This window comes from Opisthocomus hoazin, chromosome 11 (genome assembly GCF_030867145.1).
Source record: "Opisthocomus hoazin isolate bOpiHoa1 chromosome 11, bOpiHoa1.hap1, whole genome shotgun sequence".
NCBI lineage: Eukaryota > Metazoa > Chordata > Aves > Opisthocomiformes > Opisthocomidae > Opisthocomus > Opisthocomus hoazin.
Genome location: NC_134424.1, coordinates 16124810 through 16139767, shown reverse-complemented (window position 1 = coordinate 16139767; position 14958 = coordinate 16124810). Strand labels below are relative to the sequence as shown.

The 14958-nt window shown below is 41.1% G+C and overlaps 2 protein-coding genes across 4 annotated transcripts; both read right to left on the bottom strand.

Moving 5' to 3' along the window:
- Positions 1-235: 235 nt before the first annotated feature.
- Positions 236-8414, bottom strand: ACTR8 (actin related protein 8). Of its 3 annotated transcripts, XM_075432479.1 has the most exons (13): positions 8206-8414; positions 7874-8044; positions 6939-7049; positions 6577-6681; positions 5768-5941; positions 5102-5195; positions 4534-4666; positions 4056-4209; positions 3424-3519; positions 2719-2859; positions 2052-2316; positions 1586-1749; positions 236-923 (listed from the first exon to the last, which is right to left on the bottom strand). In XM_075432479.1, the coding sequence occupies exons 1-13, from the start codon at positions 8326-8328 to the stop codon at positions 780-782; spliced, it is 1875 nt and encodes a 624-aa protein (XP_075288594.1). In that variant the 5' UTR covers positions 8329-8414; the 3' UTR covers positions 236-779. The 3 variants fall into 3 exon arrangements, with proteins under 3 accessions (XP_075288594.1, XP_075288596.1, XP_075288595.1); XM_075432481.1 differs by lacking the exons at positions 7874-8044; positions 8206-8414 and adding an exon at positions 7724-7821; XM_075432480.1 differs by lacking the exons at positions 7874-8044; positions 8206-8414 and adding an exon at positions 7208-7678.
- A 2515-nt stretch (positions 8415-10929) lies between these two features.
- SELENOK (selenoprotein K) lies at positions 10930-13258 on the bottom strand. The gene is made up of 4 exons (XM_075432483.1): positions 13159-13258; positions 12535-12625; positions 11695-11775; positions 10930-11026 (listed from the first exon to the last, which is right to left on the bottom strand). Exons 1-4 carry the CDS (start codon positions 13175-13177, stop codon positions 10930-10932), a joined length of 288 nt encoding a protein of 95 aa, XP_075288598.1. The 5' UTR covers positions 13178-13258.
- Positions 13259-14958: the final 1700 nt, after the last annotated feature.

Below are 14958 nucleotides of genomic sequence, written 5' to 3'. Positions count from 1 at the left end.
ACTTCTGTACGTAAGGATTATTTGTTAGGAGACAAAGCCCAGGTGCCTGTACCACTGGATTGAAGTTGGCACTGGCTATATAAAAATTCATCTAGTTCTTTTGGGTGTATTATAATGATTTTTTTTTTTTTTTTTTTTTAAACAGGGAAAATAGTGGGTAACTACCATGGATAATGAGAAGCTAACAAGAGCTTCTGATGATAACAGGTAAGAAAAAAAATACTCCACTTCCGAATTTGTAAGTCTTTCCACTGGATAGTTTATTATATAAGCAAAATACCAATGGCAACTGTAGTTTAGGTTCTCTATTTCACTTTTTCCATAATGATCGCTTGTATAACAATTTAATCTCCTAGTAACATTAAGAGTAGGAATCAGAATAACACATTAAACCAACAGCCTGCACTCTTCAGCTATTGCTCCTGCGCACACGTATCTGGAATGAATCTTGGCTTAACATCTGCCACATCAGTATTTTATACCTCAAATTCCCATATTGTGCAATTTTAATATATGTAACCTGTATAATATAAATGTAGCAAATTTTGAGATGACTGCAATGCTTTGTACACAAAATTCAATGCATACAACTCAAAAGAAGTAGTATAGCAACGCTGAATTAATGTGCATTCAGGAAGACTTTTGGAAAAATCTCAGCTGAAGTTAATTTTAATAACATACAAAATTATCAGCAGAAGATCAATATATCTGCACTGGAAAAAAGGGGCATTTGGGGAAAGGAATCCTCAGTTAATCAGGTTCCACTGTAAACATATCCATTACCATACAAATGCAGCTCGCTCTCGTAACATTCTGACACCAAAACGCTGCCATTCTCGCTGATATATCCATAGCTCCTGAGTTGTATCAAGACAGGCTAAAACTGCACCTCCTTTCCATGCAATTAAGCGGGGATCCATATCCTAAATTCAAAACACAGATTGTACACAATCACTGGTCTAATTTTGCATAGTCTCAAAAGTTGTATCCCAATTTTTCCAACAGTATTCACCACTTACAATCTTGGAAGGGAGGGGAGAAGAAAATAAATTTTTCAAAATTATTCAGAAAAAAATAGTGAGATAAAAGTATGGAAAGAATATTTAAGAAGTTCTGAGAATTCACTTTTTTTAAGATGCCTTCTAGGCATGTCATGAACATCCTGCCTTCCGCTATGGAGGTTCTGATATACCTAAGTTTTCGTTTTAAATATTTTGCCTGATTAATGCCAAATCAAAATTGCTCTTTTAATGCCATACTTTTTTACCTTAATAATAATAAAAAACCCTAACATAATTTCTTGCTGCGCAGACAGGTTAACTTCACAGGCCAGTAGTAACTGCTTCTTTAAGAATATAGCCTTTAGCTAATCAACACTTCACTGATCAATAGTAGTAACACGCTTGCTGTACCTCTAACTTCCTGCCTGTAATTGGCGAGTACTATGTCATGAGCTGAAAGCTCTCCTAAATCCCCTCAGATATTCAGCTAATCTGTGGGTTTGAAAGAGTCTGGTTTTGTAAACTTTCAAAGATTTCAACCAATCGTAGCTTGTTGATCATTTAGCTATCAGTTAACAGTATACCTTAGGTCTTGTGATGACTTCAACATTTTCAACAACTCTTCTGAAAGAAGGTGGCATTTTGTTGAGAATTCGGTGTTGAAGAAACTCTTGAGCTTTATGAAACATAAGGCCCCCTCCCACTACTAAGATGGAGCTGTACATCTTCTTTTTTGTATCATCAGATGCTGGAACGAATGGACATACAGAAATATAGCTGTTTCTTAAAGCTAATACGGCTTGTACTTGTATTATAAAAAATTTAGTGCAGGTCAAACCAGATAGAAACTGGTTAAGTGCTTTTAAAATTCTTTTTCTACTCCCTGGAGATTCCAAACATCTAGCTCAAGAAACCTCAACAAAGATGCAAGTACAAGGAACAGCGTAGCCACTCTAGAGATGATAAAACTTAGGGACATACACATTATTTTGGTAAAATACAGGCATTACCATGTATATTTTTATGGAATTGTACAAATGTAATTCTTACCACAGCAGTCAATACTATGAAGAATAGCTTTGTCAAGGCCCAAGGCTTTGCCTTCAAACTGAGTAATAGCTGTTTTCCTGGACATGTGTGCACTTAAAGGCTCCTCTGAATCATTTCCAGATATCATACAATCACTCTGGGAAGATCCCAGTTCCACTTCTTGTGGGTAGATCCTCTCTGAGATGTCTGAGGCTTGGCCTCTCAAGTCTCCCTCAAACGCACCAGGCTTCGACATAGATTTTCTATCAGCTGTAGCTTTTGCAGACTTAAAAATGAGAAAAGAAGTTGGACTATGAAAATGCAAAAAGATCTTCAGCAGGTTACAGAACAACAGAGACTTAACTAAGCACCATTGTACTTCTCTTCACCTTTTTGCACTGAAAGGTTAAGCATTGCATTATTACCTTATATAATTTTAATCCCCACTTTCAAAGTTAAGGGTTTTATCTTGAACTCTATCAGATTTATATGAAGCCCTCAGACTCTGAAGATACACAGTTGCAATTAAAGACTTGTCTAGACATCCGTAATTCCTTACTCCAAATTTATTCTTTAATGCTTTTGACTCAGGTCACAAACTTTGGTTTCTGAGATGAGCTAATGAGTCCCGATTTTATTCCCCAATTAAATAATGCTTAATGAAAAAATAAAACAAGCATTCACACACCTGCTCCTGCTTACTCTGAGTGGCTACCAGATAATGTTCATCATGAGGATCTTCAGGGTCACCTTGTGACCTGTGTTGCAAAGTTGTCATTTTTTGTCCAACAATTCCAAAAGTTGCTGGATAAAACAGAGCCATTGGAGCCTGAAGAATGAGATATTTGGCATGGTTTTACTACATGGTTTTTCTGGTTTGGGCTTTTACTATAAAAAAAAAAAAAAAAGAAACTCACAATTCAAAATTCAGTATAAATTTTTTTCCAAATAGTTTTGTAAAAGGCTAAAGTGTCTTCAGCTTTGTATAATTAAAAAAAACAAATACACTTGTACATGTATATAAGTTTCTTTACAGATTCTGGCATTGTATGATAAATAAGTGCTCAAATGCAGTTTGTTACTAAGTTAGAAAATTCAACAGTGAACTGAAAAACTCGCAGAATTCCCATTCACTCCTTGCACTTGAAGGATAAATATCATACTTAGTTGACGCTACAACCATTCTGGCTAAAGCTAGTTAGGGAGTCTTGTGCATTCATTAGTGCTGCATTAGGCCCATTTACACATACAGTAATTAACTTTAAAACTATCCACAAGCATATGTTAAGAACAATCCATAAATCACGTGGGCTTAGTAGCACTGGGCTGATACAAAGTGAGGTACTGAGTGTGAATGCTGAGTATAATGCTTGTAATTAAAAAAAAAAATCACCTGTAACTTTTCATCCCCTAATCGGAACTGGTATAATAAAGCTGGAGAATCCGGATGTCGAATTTGGAACTCATGATCTTGCAATCCAGAAATATCCTAAGGTCAAAAACAATATGAACAAAAAATTGTATCTTTCACATCTCTCCAATGAGCCGCATAATCTATTTAAACTGTAGGAAACAAGAAAAAGTAACAAAACTCTTCGGCCTATGAATTTCATTTACCTGTTCTTGAATGCTTAGTCTTTTCCCTGTAGCATGATCTGCCAAAACAGCTTTCTACATGACTAAGCCTCAAATATGAGGGTTTGTGCAGAAAGAAGAGACCTGCTGGCAGATCTTACAAAATTAAAGTGAAAACCAGCAAACGCACAGCTACTATCAGCTTCTTTGAGTAATAAGGACAAAGAAACTACCTTTCTAAGAGTTGGGATTCCTTTTGACTAGAAGAAAAATAAAGCAAATTACAAAAGCTTCAAGTCTAAAGCTTCTCCAGCTTTTGCCAGTATTCTACTGAGTAAAATATTACACGCACAATAAATTGTAGACTCACAAAACGGTTCTCCAGAGTAGCATTCTGTGCAGGGAAAAAAAAAAAAATTACTTGGAGAATATGCTATTTTCCTTTCTCACCTGGTCTAGATGACAGAATGTCTCCTTTAGGTGCTGAAGCAGCAGGCAATCCAACTTACTAGTTAACTGACAGTCTCTGTATGGGAAGCCTGCTCGTTGCATAAGCCAATAAAAACACCTTGACACATCGGATCCTCCATACGCAAGGCACAGCCTAAAGCACAAAGAAGAAAAAGGTTATGTTATTACTTTGTGGCAATACCGGCCTTCTGCAGTAGCATACACAGGAACACAAGTAACATTTTGGACATACTGTGATCATAACTTCCATATAGTTTACAGAGCACAGTTATCAATTCTACCTGTTTTTTTCTTTTAAAGATGTCAGAATTCTTTAAGGTTTATATTATAATATGCTGACCCTGTCACGCAGCTCACAGTAAAAAAACTCTGTAAAAAGTTTTTCTTGTTTTTAAGGTCAAGTTTTTGGTAAGCAGCTAAGTACATGCTTATAATAATTCTGCCTATTAAAAGATACCTGGTGTTGCGATGGGAAACGCCATCTTCTACACAGCAAACACTTGTCTTCTGATCTCCCACATCTACTATACATGCACTGCTTAAACCACTTCCAAAGGTAGCACAGACAGACTCCTGGTGTACAACAATTCCTAGCAATATGAGAAAAAAATATATCCAATATATGCCAAGCTCTAGAGCCATGTTGCTGACATGTAAAGGACATCTTAATGTCTTTAGAAATCTACTAATAGCCTGACTCTGCACTGGATGTCTGTGTATTTAATGAAGATGGGCTGGGGGGCATTTACAGCTTTTTTTGTTGGGTAGGCCCTTAAACTCCTGCGAAAAGCTAAGAGCGGGGTGGATGCCTATATTCAAATGTTCTTATTTTTTGCAAGTTTAAAGATACTGCCTCCAGACCAACCATTTTGTCCTATTAATAGAGACAACAGTTATGGGAATAGCAAAACATGAAAGGTGCTAGTCCTAGCCAAACTGGGACTGATGTGCAATAATATGCCTTAAAGGAAAAGAAATATCTTTACACTATTAATCATTAAGTGCTTGCTTATGTATGGTTTTACCTGAGAAGCCCATCTTCATTAGGATCATATTTACCAGTTCTTTCACATGTTGTTTATTATAGATGTCTGGAATTAGTAAAATGCATCTGTAGTACTGAAGATAAGAACAGTAAATTAAAGCCAGCTCTCAAATTAAGTTTCTCTTTACATCCTTGAATACCTGATGCTAAGGAAGAAAGCATAATACACAAGTTATTAAAAGAAGCAAAATTATGGAAAGGGGGAAGGTTTTTAATAATTTGAAAAGTGAGTTCAGAGTAAGTACCAAGTTAAGAGTTCACAGGCCACTAAAATGTTTAAAAGTACATCAGATATGAGAAAAAAGCCTATTCTGCAAGGAGAAGAAATTTATGCAAGTATTAGGCAACCATTCCTCAGTTGCCTCCTTTTTCGTCAACACAAAAAAACCCAACCCTAGACTAAGACCGTGAAATTTCTATAATGGGATTTCCAAACCTCCTCGGTAGAAGTTCTATTAACAATTTTCGTCTTAAAGACAGGGACAAAATTCCAAATGAAGTCTTAGGAACCATGCTCACCAGCAGAAAGAATTTATTCGTTAAGAAAACCACTGGCAAGAGGCTACCAGTAACAGCAGGTTGCTTCTCCTTTATAGCAACATTTGCAGAATTGGATACAGCCCACATTAATGTGTTGACAGCTCACCTTTAAGTCTTTCAGTGGTATTTCCAGGTATTTTTGTATTGCATGTGACCATATAACTTCAAGGTCTGCTAACACTGCAGTGAGGGAGCCACCAGGTCCTGTGTGAAGATTCAACTGCCCTCTTCTAATAGGCCAATGTATATTATAAGAATCTAGTGGATTAACATACAGTGCCTGAAAATAAGAAATTATGTTCTATGCATTGCTTTTCCCAAAACATTAATAACAAACACTAGAAAAATATTTCACAAGCAGATACAAGACCTACAGCAGCACTCAGACCGATGTGACAGCAATACAGTGGATTTCTTTTTAACAGGGCTTGATTATAAAGCGTTAAAATAAAAAAAGACATTAAATACATGGTGTGAACAGTTTGACTTTTCATATCCACAGACATAACAGTATATTTTTCCATTATCTCAAGTTAGTAACTAAAATAATTTAAAGACTCTTTGAAGCTCATGAATACCTAATTACTCAGCAGTGACTGCATGTCCTGGTGCTTTTATTAGTTTCTTGCCTTTTCTCTGAATTATACCACATGGGCAGAGTTCTTAGCTAGTCCCTGCAGAAACACTGATCTATAGCAGCAAAGGATCCAGGCTACTTGCTAGGCAAATGGGGGAAGCTGTCTGATCTTGCTGAATAATAATAAATATTCAGTTCATAGTAAAGAGTCTTATGTATTGCTTGGCTAAATTTATATGCCTTTCCATACATACTAACATATAGCAAACTGCTACTGATTGCATAGCCGCATTAAAACATAATATTAAGCCTCATTTCAGCAGGAAAATTAATCTTACCTCTTCTCCTACCAAAAATTCAGGATGATTCGATGTGTTTGTCCACTTGGCCCCAGAGCTGTGATCTAAAATAGCTGGCCGCATTTGTCTGTTGTATAACCTGGCCTGAAATGTAATAAAAACAAATACTGTTGATAAATATTTTACCAGTCACTTTATTCATGAAAGAAAAAAGAAACACCCCCATGCCCCTGAAGAACCATTTTAAACCATCATTTTCACAGCATTTCAGAGCTAGGGCACACAATAGCACTATCCATATTTGCTGTACAAAGGATATCTGTTCTCATCCGCTAAAACATAGCATCACACCAGACAACTACACAAATGAACACTTTAATAAAATCTTAAGAATGAGTTACCTGATCAGGTGACACTGGTATACGCCTTGCACCATTTGACATCTTTTTGGACCATATTGCTTGGTCCACCATTTTAAGGCCATTTTGTCTCTGCTCAGTACTTTCAGGTTTCTAAACAAAACCCATAAACACACAACATAAATACTTACTTTCAAAGTACATGTCTCTATGCTGGTAATACTGAAGCTACTATTAAACAATGAAATCATTACTGTAGTAGACAGACTGTAGAAAGGACAGAAGGTTTGTACAATGTAAAATGCACATACACTTATTTTTGAAGAAACTCTTTTTTACATTTGAGTTCCCAAGCCCTGCTTGTCTAAGTCAACTTGAGTCATTTAACTGATTGTAGTGGCTGCTGGACTTCTCCAGAGTGATGAGCTCAGGACATTATCTTCTTAACTACAGAAATATTAAGTAGGAGCAAAAATGTTTAAATATATCTTCAATATTTAAAGGTGAGGTTGAATATTAAAGGCATTAATTTGATTAATGTTTCTTTGTACAGATTCAAACTATGAATAAGATCACTACAGGTATTTTTTGAGCAGGCCAGACTAAAATTACTGGCTACGCTATCCAAGTTACAAGCCAACTTGTAAAAAAAAGCATTTACAAATGGAGCGGTCCGATTCTAGTTCTACAGCTGCCATTCTATAAACACAAACACTGTGTGTGGTATCAGACCAGAGAGCAGAGAAATGCACCTGTACAGACCCTACCACTCAGTTCACTACATTTGGTTCATTGCGAACAAGTGGGATAAACCCCCTAACACGCACTGGCGCCCGCCTGCGCGCTTCAGCAAGGCCGGCACCCACGGCACATGAAAAGGGCAAATCCGCGTTCTTCTCCGGAAAAACGTAAGGCGTGCAGGGAAGACGCGCACTACGCCACAGAACCGCGTCGCGCCAGCATCCGCTCTAGCTCACGTTGAGGCCGTCCCTGAGGAGCCAGCTGTCCCTGTAGGCCGCCTGCCCTTGCTGCTTGTGCCGCCGCGCGATGACGTGCGGGATGCCCACGGGCAGCGTGTCCGTGGCCCTCCCGAGCCGCAGAGTCGTCGAGCCGGGGTGGATCACCACGATGAAGTTGCTCTGGATTTGCTGAAAGCACCACAACGCGCCCGAGGGTGAGCCGCTGCCCCGGCGCCTCCCCCCGTCCAGGCCTTTAAAAGGCCGAGCCCGGGCCCGGCCCGCCCCAGCGCAGCCCCCCGGAAGGGAGCCCCGCCCCGCGCCGCTCCGCTCCCCGGCCGGCCGGGCCTCACCTCCTGCAGGGACTCGGGCACGGCGGCGGGGACGATGGGCCGCTTGACGCCGCGCTGCTCGCGCTCCCGGTCGCGCTCCTTGTCCTTCCCGTTCTCCGCCTCGCCCTTCTCCGCCTGGGTCATGCTCCCCGCCGGGCCAGCGGCGCCGGGCGGAAGCCGCGCCTGCGAGGGCCGAGCGGCGCCGAGCCCGGCGTTCGCGCGGGGCGGAAGCGGGCGGGCCCGCGCGCGGCGCCGCCCCGCCCCTCAGGCAGGTACCGTGGGAGGCTCGGCGGGAGGCGGGCGCCGGGCCCGGGTCGCCTCGGCTCGGCGTGCGGCGGTCCGACACAGCAGCTGCCGGGCGCTGTCAGCCGGGCCGGAGGAGGGGCGGCACAGCACGACACAGCACAGCCCTCCGAGCAGGTGAAGGAGGCCTTGCCCGTGGAAGCACCGCAGCCCGGCGGCCGCACGCCTGACGCCTGCGAGGAGCTGGCGACCGCCCACCTACCTGCAGGCGCCTGGCCCGTGGGCGGGAAGCTCCGCCGTGAAGGTGCGACGGCTGAGCGGGGCTGAGGAAGATCTGTCTGTTAGAGCGAAGGGCGCCGTTACACAGCAAGTTCAACGGGTAGTGACTTGGTGTTGGGTACGCGTAGCGAGAGTGGGAGCCAGCGGAGGGGGTGATCTTAGGCTAACTAGCTGGGAAAAACCAGCTGATCAGTAGTTACGGTTTGTTAGTGGTTGTGTTAACCAAGGGACGTTGTTGGATGTTACAATTTTCCCCTAAAAAGATTATTAGAGGGGTTTGAGTAAGAAAATTGCAGTGGTACCTTGTAGAACATAATTTAGCCTGGATTCTTGGCAGCTAATCTCTCTAATGGAGGAAGCCCTCCCCGCTGAACCCAGGAACAACAGGAAGAAACTCCCATTCAGAACTGGGCTTAGTTAAGAGGTAGTTACCGTTTGAAAGAAAGTAACTCTTCTGTGTTAGCACTTGGTATTTGAGTTCACTACCTTTTTCTCCATGTAATAAAAACAAAGCCTGCTTTTACTGAAGAAAGTCTTACCAATATTTGTACAGCAAATAGGTTTATACATTTGAGAAAGTTTGTAATGGAGAAGGAAGCTGTTTGAGGAGGTGCTTCTAAAACACGCATGTTATAAAACCCATTATGGGCTTCAAGGAAGCGAGCTTGTAGAAGGCAAGGGTTGTAAAAGTAATTTTTAAGTTGCATTTTAAAAGTGGTTTTAAAGTATCATTAATATGAAAATACAGCAAGGTGCAGAATGTTAGTACTGACAAAAACAGTAAATACAAACCCCATTGGGAAGCACTGCTTTGACTCTTGAGGTTTCTGTATCAGATAAATATGTTCTTCCTCATTTGAACAGAAAAGGAATTCCTATACTTCAGACAGATTTTTTTTTCTAAAAATTAGAAAGCCTTGTGACAAGCCAAATATAATTTATTTATTAATTTACAACTACAGTAAAATGTTCAGAAACTGTACAAAGATTTTAGACAGTCAGCATGTATTTAACAAAACTGTGGTTCAGTTACACTGGATCCTTGAAGGAGTTCCCAGTACAACTTCATTAATCTGCTTATATCACAGAACAGTTTCCAGTTAGACATACACATTCACAACATTCAAACTCATTTGGTCCACCACTAAACTCTTCTTCCCCTTCATTTTGCAAATGTGTATGCTTTTGCCTGCCTCTTCAGCAGTCGCTTACCTAAAAGATAATTACAGTACATTTAAAGATAACAAGGCCTTTCTTTGTGAGATAAAATCATGTCAGTAAAAATTTTAAAATAAAATTGTTTCTAATTTAGCTAAATGGGACATGCTAAATGCTTGCAAACTTCTATTCCTGAGCAGATTACATATCACCATTATTACCCAAAAGCCTTCCCCACAGCCTTTGCTGGCCTCATGTCTAGTCAAAAAAACCCAAACCAATCCATCCAGATTTAAAAAGAAAATGCGTAGAAGCTTATCCTTTCTCTAGGGAACTGAAATACTGGTGCATGTGGTTTCTGGAATATGAACTTTCTCCTACAAGATTTACAGCTATTAACCACCTGCATGTGTTTCTTTTTCTTGTAACTTTTGTTATGGTAACAACGGTGAGCGATTCATGAAAAAGAAGGATTGTTTACTGAAGTTGAGGCAGCTGTAAGAAACTTAAAGATTGGCTTTCTTAATGGTTTTTGCCCTCCTTTTTAAGCAATTCTGATTTTTATGCTACACTAGAATTCAAGATTTGCATAGCTGTATCACTGTAACAGGAAAAAAAAAAGTTTTGCTAATAGTCTTTTAACAACTTTATTTTCCTTCTTTTCTATTGATAAGTATGTACTTTAAACAAAAGAACCTCATGTCATATGATAACCACTAGAAATGCAAACAAAGTTTCAGTCACTACTGATCTGGACAGGACTTTCAATTAGCAGCCAAAAAAGATTATAAGTTGTACATAATTTTATCAGCTATATTCAAAAATCTTTGCTACACTTTGTATATCCACTTCTATGCAATTAAAAGTAGAAGCTCAGCAATTCTGAGCCAAAACCTTTTAACACTTCCCCCTTTACTGAAAGTATCTAACTATTTTGATTTTCTTCCTGTTTTGGTAAGTTTTGCAAAAGGGGGACACAATGCTCCGTTCTACCTTGACCTTCAATTATCATTGTTATTTAATAAAAAAAAAAAAAGTTCAAAGCAGGATACAGCAGATTTGGAATTACCTTCCTCATCCACCTCCAGCCATTGGTGGTGGACTGGGGCCTCCACCCCAGTGATTTATTCGACCCATCCTACGGCGAGGATGTGCTGGAGGCCTGACAAGAAAGCAAGGAAACCAACATCTATTCAATTGGCATTAAACTGTTAAGCTAGAAATATAATAACACTGTCTCTAAATTATAGTAATTAGGAATTTAGAGCCTCTGGAAAAGTTGTTTAGGTTTCATGTGGAAAGCTGTAAAAAAAACCCCACTTTCATGAAAATTCTCTTATTCAAACTGTTGTAATTACTCCTGTCTCACAAGAGAAAGCTACAGCTAACAGGCTTTTACACAGTCCTACAAAGAAGTCAGGCAAACCCTTCACAACAAAGAAACACAGTAACTATATGTTTATAGAAGTGATACCCCTATGACAAAGTGTTTCCCTTTATCTGTAGGTAATCTAATACATGAAATGACTGATTTAATGTAAATCAAATGCTGAGTATAAGCAGCTCTAACAGAAGAATTTCAACAAAGGTGCACACTGTCTATGAGGCAGGTTTGAAGAATTGTTTCAGTGAGAGTTAGACTATGCTGTTACTACAAGCTATCCAAAGCTATGTTATCAGTGAGTTGCAGACAAAATACCACAGATAAACAACATTTTAATTGTCTTATGTGACCTGATTCAATGCAAATCACAACTGTAATCTGACTACATTACATAATTTTTCTAAGATAGGAAAAAAATCAGAACTAGTGCAAATATGAAAAAATACCCTCTTCCATCATTGTGTCTTGAATAGGAGGAAGATGTGTAGCCTCTTCTTCTCAAATCTGGTTGAAGAATGCTCTGGAAACTGAAAAATAAACCAGGACTCGGGTGAATTGATTGCTAGATATAATTTCTGAGATTCTGGATTGCAAGATAAGAAATGGCCTGTAAAACAATAAGTAGTGTTCGGGAATGAACGGTCTATCTTCTCAAGATTATTGTTATTTAATAAACCTTGGCAACTTTTCTCCTACATACGAAGATAAAATCTGAAGTAATTCCAAATTACTGTAAGGCTCAAACTATAAAATCTATTCTTCTGGTAAATAAAGTGCAAGAAATGCATAAACTATAAACCTGTAACTGAAATAATGAAGAACTGTTGAATACATCAAAATAAATTTTTGTTTTATAACTGGCTTTATTTGGGGCCATGAATTTGTGATTACTGCTGTCTGATTATTTTTAGATAGCCAGAATCTAATGTCACCAGTAGAAATTCTCCAAATAATATCTTAATTACTCGAGCAGCTGTTAGAAACTAGCTATTTAACAAATGTATAAGCTTTTTCTTTTTGCAGTATTAAAATTGAAGAAATGCAATAAAACTCATTTGAACTGCCAGTAAGTTAGCAGCACTTTTCATACACTTTTTATTAAATATACTATAGTGCTTAATAACCAAAGCCACCCAGTCATAGCAAAGCCTTCATATATGTTTTGGGGACAGTAGGTATGGAATGCTGAAGAGTAAATCTAACATTTTTATTGTTGTGTTACTGAGTACCTTCTACCTGTGACAAATCTAAAATAAAGCTCATCAAAATCATTTGTTTCTACTTACAAAAGAACCACAAAATCTGCTATCGACCAGAAGAAATCTGTTATAGATGACAAACGCCAAGGAGCCCGACTCCGGTTATCCAAAACTTGTCCTGTAATGGATGGAGATACAAACCATGCGGTGATGCTCAGTGGGTGACGCTGTACAGAACGGTACCGAAAGGCCCATCTGCCAGTCCAGCGTTCGCAGACAGGGTGCAGAAACTGCACTTTGTGGGCAGCGGTGGCGAGTTCCACTCCCTGCAGGGTGCTGACCCGAAGGAACCGGATCGCCACCACCAAACAGACCCAGCGTCCGTCCGGGTAAACCGACGCACAACCACCACTACGGCCTCCGTTTCCCTGTACGTGGTTAAGCTGCTCCTCCGTCCCGCCCCCGCCGCACGCAGAACACGCTTCGGCTCTTACAAGCCCTTAAACGCCGCTCGGAAGCGCAGCGGGCTTCGGCGCGGGATGCAGGGCTGACTTGGCAGCGGCCGGGCCGTGCTGCTCGCTCAGGGCAGGCCCGATGCCCACCCCCACCCCTCCCAGCCGCCCCTCGCTCGCTGCCCGGACTCTACCCGCCCCCCGCCGAGGGGTAAAGGCGCGACCCCTCTCTCCCGCCCGCCCGCTCGCCGCCCCTCACCGTTGGAGATGTACACCATCGCGGCGCCTCCCCAGCTGCCCCGTCCCCGCCCTCCGCCACACTGCGCCTGCGCCGGCGGCGGGCGCCTGCCCAGAACCTGCCGTGGTACCGGCTCCTCGCTTCCGCTGACGGGGCTGAGGGGAACGGGGCGGCCGCGGCGGCGCGGGGCGGGGCGGGGCGGGGCGGGGCGGCCGCGGCGGCGTGGGGCGGGGCGGCGCGGCCGCGGCGGCGTGGGGCGGGGCATTGTTTGCCGGCTCTCTGGCCGCAGGAAGGGCAGCAGTATGCAGCCCCCCGGTAACGGGGGGGTCCCCTCAGGAGCCCCGCTGCGGGGCCGGCCGCCGTCGAGGTGGGCCGTCTGCTCCCTGAGAGCGGTGTTGTAGTGGTGACGGCGCTGGGCAGCGCTGCGGCGGAGGTGCCGTGCCGTGGTGCGCGGTAAGCGTCTGCTTCTACCAGCGGTAACAGGAAACAGTAACGGTAGCTTTCACAGAAGTTACGTGTTCTTGGCGTACTCCATGGTTAACTTCTGCTGGATGTTAGTAAACGCGAGCGCTTTTGTCCTCTGTGGCCGCCTCAGTTTGCTCTGGTTGTTGAAGAGAGCCTTGCCCACCCCTGTCGTTTTCTCTAATGGAATATTAAAAGTGATAACTCACTGCAGTAATACTGGAAATAGAACCAAACGTAGATACTTATTTTACACTTGGCTCTAAAAGGAACTGCTGTTCCCTTTACGTAATGACGTGTATGTGGTTATGTGTATTCCATTATGTTGGCAGGAATGTTGGGCTCGAAGTTGAGCATTTGTTTTAATTTATTTTTTATAAAAACTTAGCCCTGCAAATGGTGGCTAGCATTTCTTCTCATGGAGAATCCATGCACTTAAAATTGGGGGTAACTATAAAGCTATATAGGCAAATTTAATACAATGCCTTCCCTCTCCTTTAAACTAAATGAGTAGAAAAGGGATGTGTAGTTCTGCTGGGAGAGAGCAGCAGGAAAACTGAAGATAAAAGCATTTTAGTACTGCCTTTGCAAGACCTGTCTTTTCCTAATAACTATGAGGTAAAATCTGTTGCTAAACCTTTTAACACAGGAGTGTTGTCTGAACTTGAAATTTTAATATGATGTCTCTGACATTTTAGTTGTCCCCTAGTAAAGAAATTGTTTGCAACTGACAGGTGTTTATAAATGTTCGATGTCCCAGAAATAAACTCTTGCTGACAACTGAGGGCAATTGTGAAAGAAAAGTATCTGTAGCAACATACATAAAATAATATTTATCATCATCATCAGAACTAGGTAATCTACCGCTTAGTAAATGGGGAAATACAGAAGTGTTTAGAAAATAGTGGGTACCTCACGGTGTATAATGGGCATAAATGCAGGCAGTATGTTAAAATTATTCAGGGACAACATCTATACTTTTTCTTAATTAGCTATGTTTATGATGACTTTTTCCAAATAATAGTCAAGTGTAGTCAGATCAGTTTCAGTTTCCAAACTGCAAAACACAGCCTACATGGGTATAGAAGAAAAACAGAGATTCAGTCAGTAAGTCATCTGGACATTGTGTTTAGATTCTCAGTAAAATGAGATAAATGGAACAGTAAACTGGAAGAAAGATGTTTTAGTGTACTTTTAATTTATGGAATGCGTAGTAGATCTGATGCTGTGTGTTAAGCGATACTGTTACATAAATACGAAGTTTATATGGAAAATGAAAACATTACGTTAAAAAGGTATTGTCAAATAACAGGAAAATAACAGTACTCAAGGAAAGTATATGACAAATGCATACCTTTG

What these genes read in the sequence shown, in the direction of transcription:
- ACTR8 (XM_075432479.1), bottom strand. Translation starts at nt 8,328, where the DNA reads ATGACCCAGGCGGAGAAGGGCGAGGCGGAGAACGGGAAGGACAAGGAG. An exon ending in AATGAAGATGGGCTTCTCAG is followed by an intron (nt 4,667 to 5,101) that starts GTAAAACCATAC and finishes TCATATTGCTAG; the next exon opens with GAATTGTTGTACACCAGGAG. An exon ending in GTTTCCCATCGCAACACCAG is followed by an intron (nt 4,210 to 4,533) that starts GTATCTTTTAAT and finishes TTTGTGCTTTAG; the next exon opens with GCTGTGCCTTGCGTATGGAG.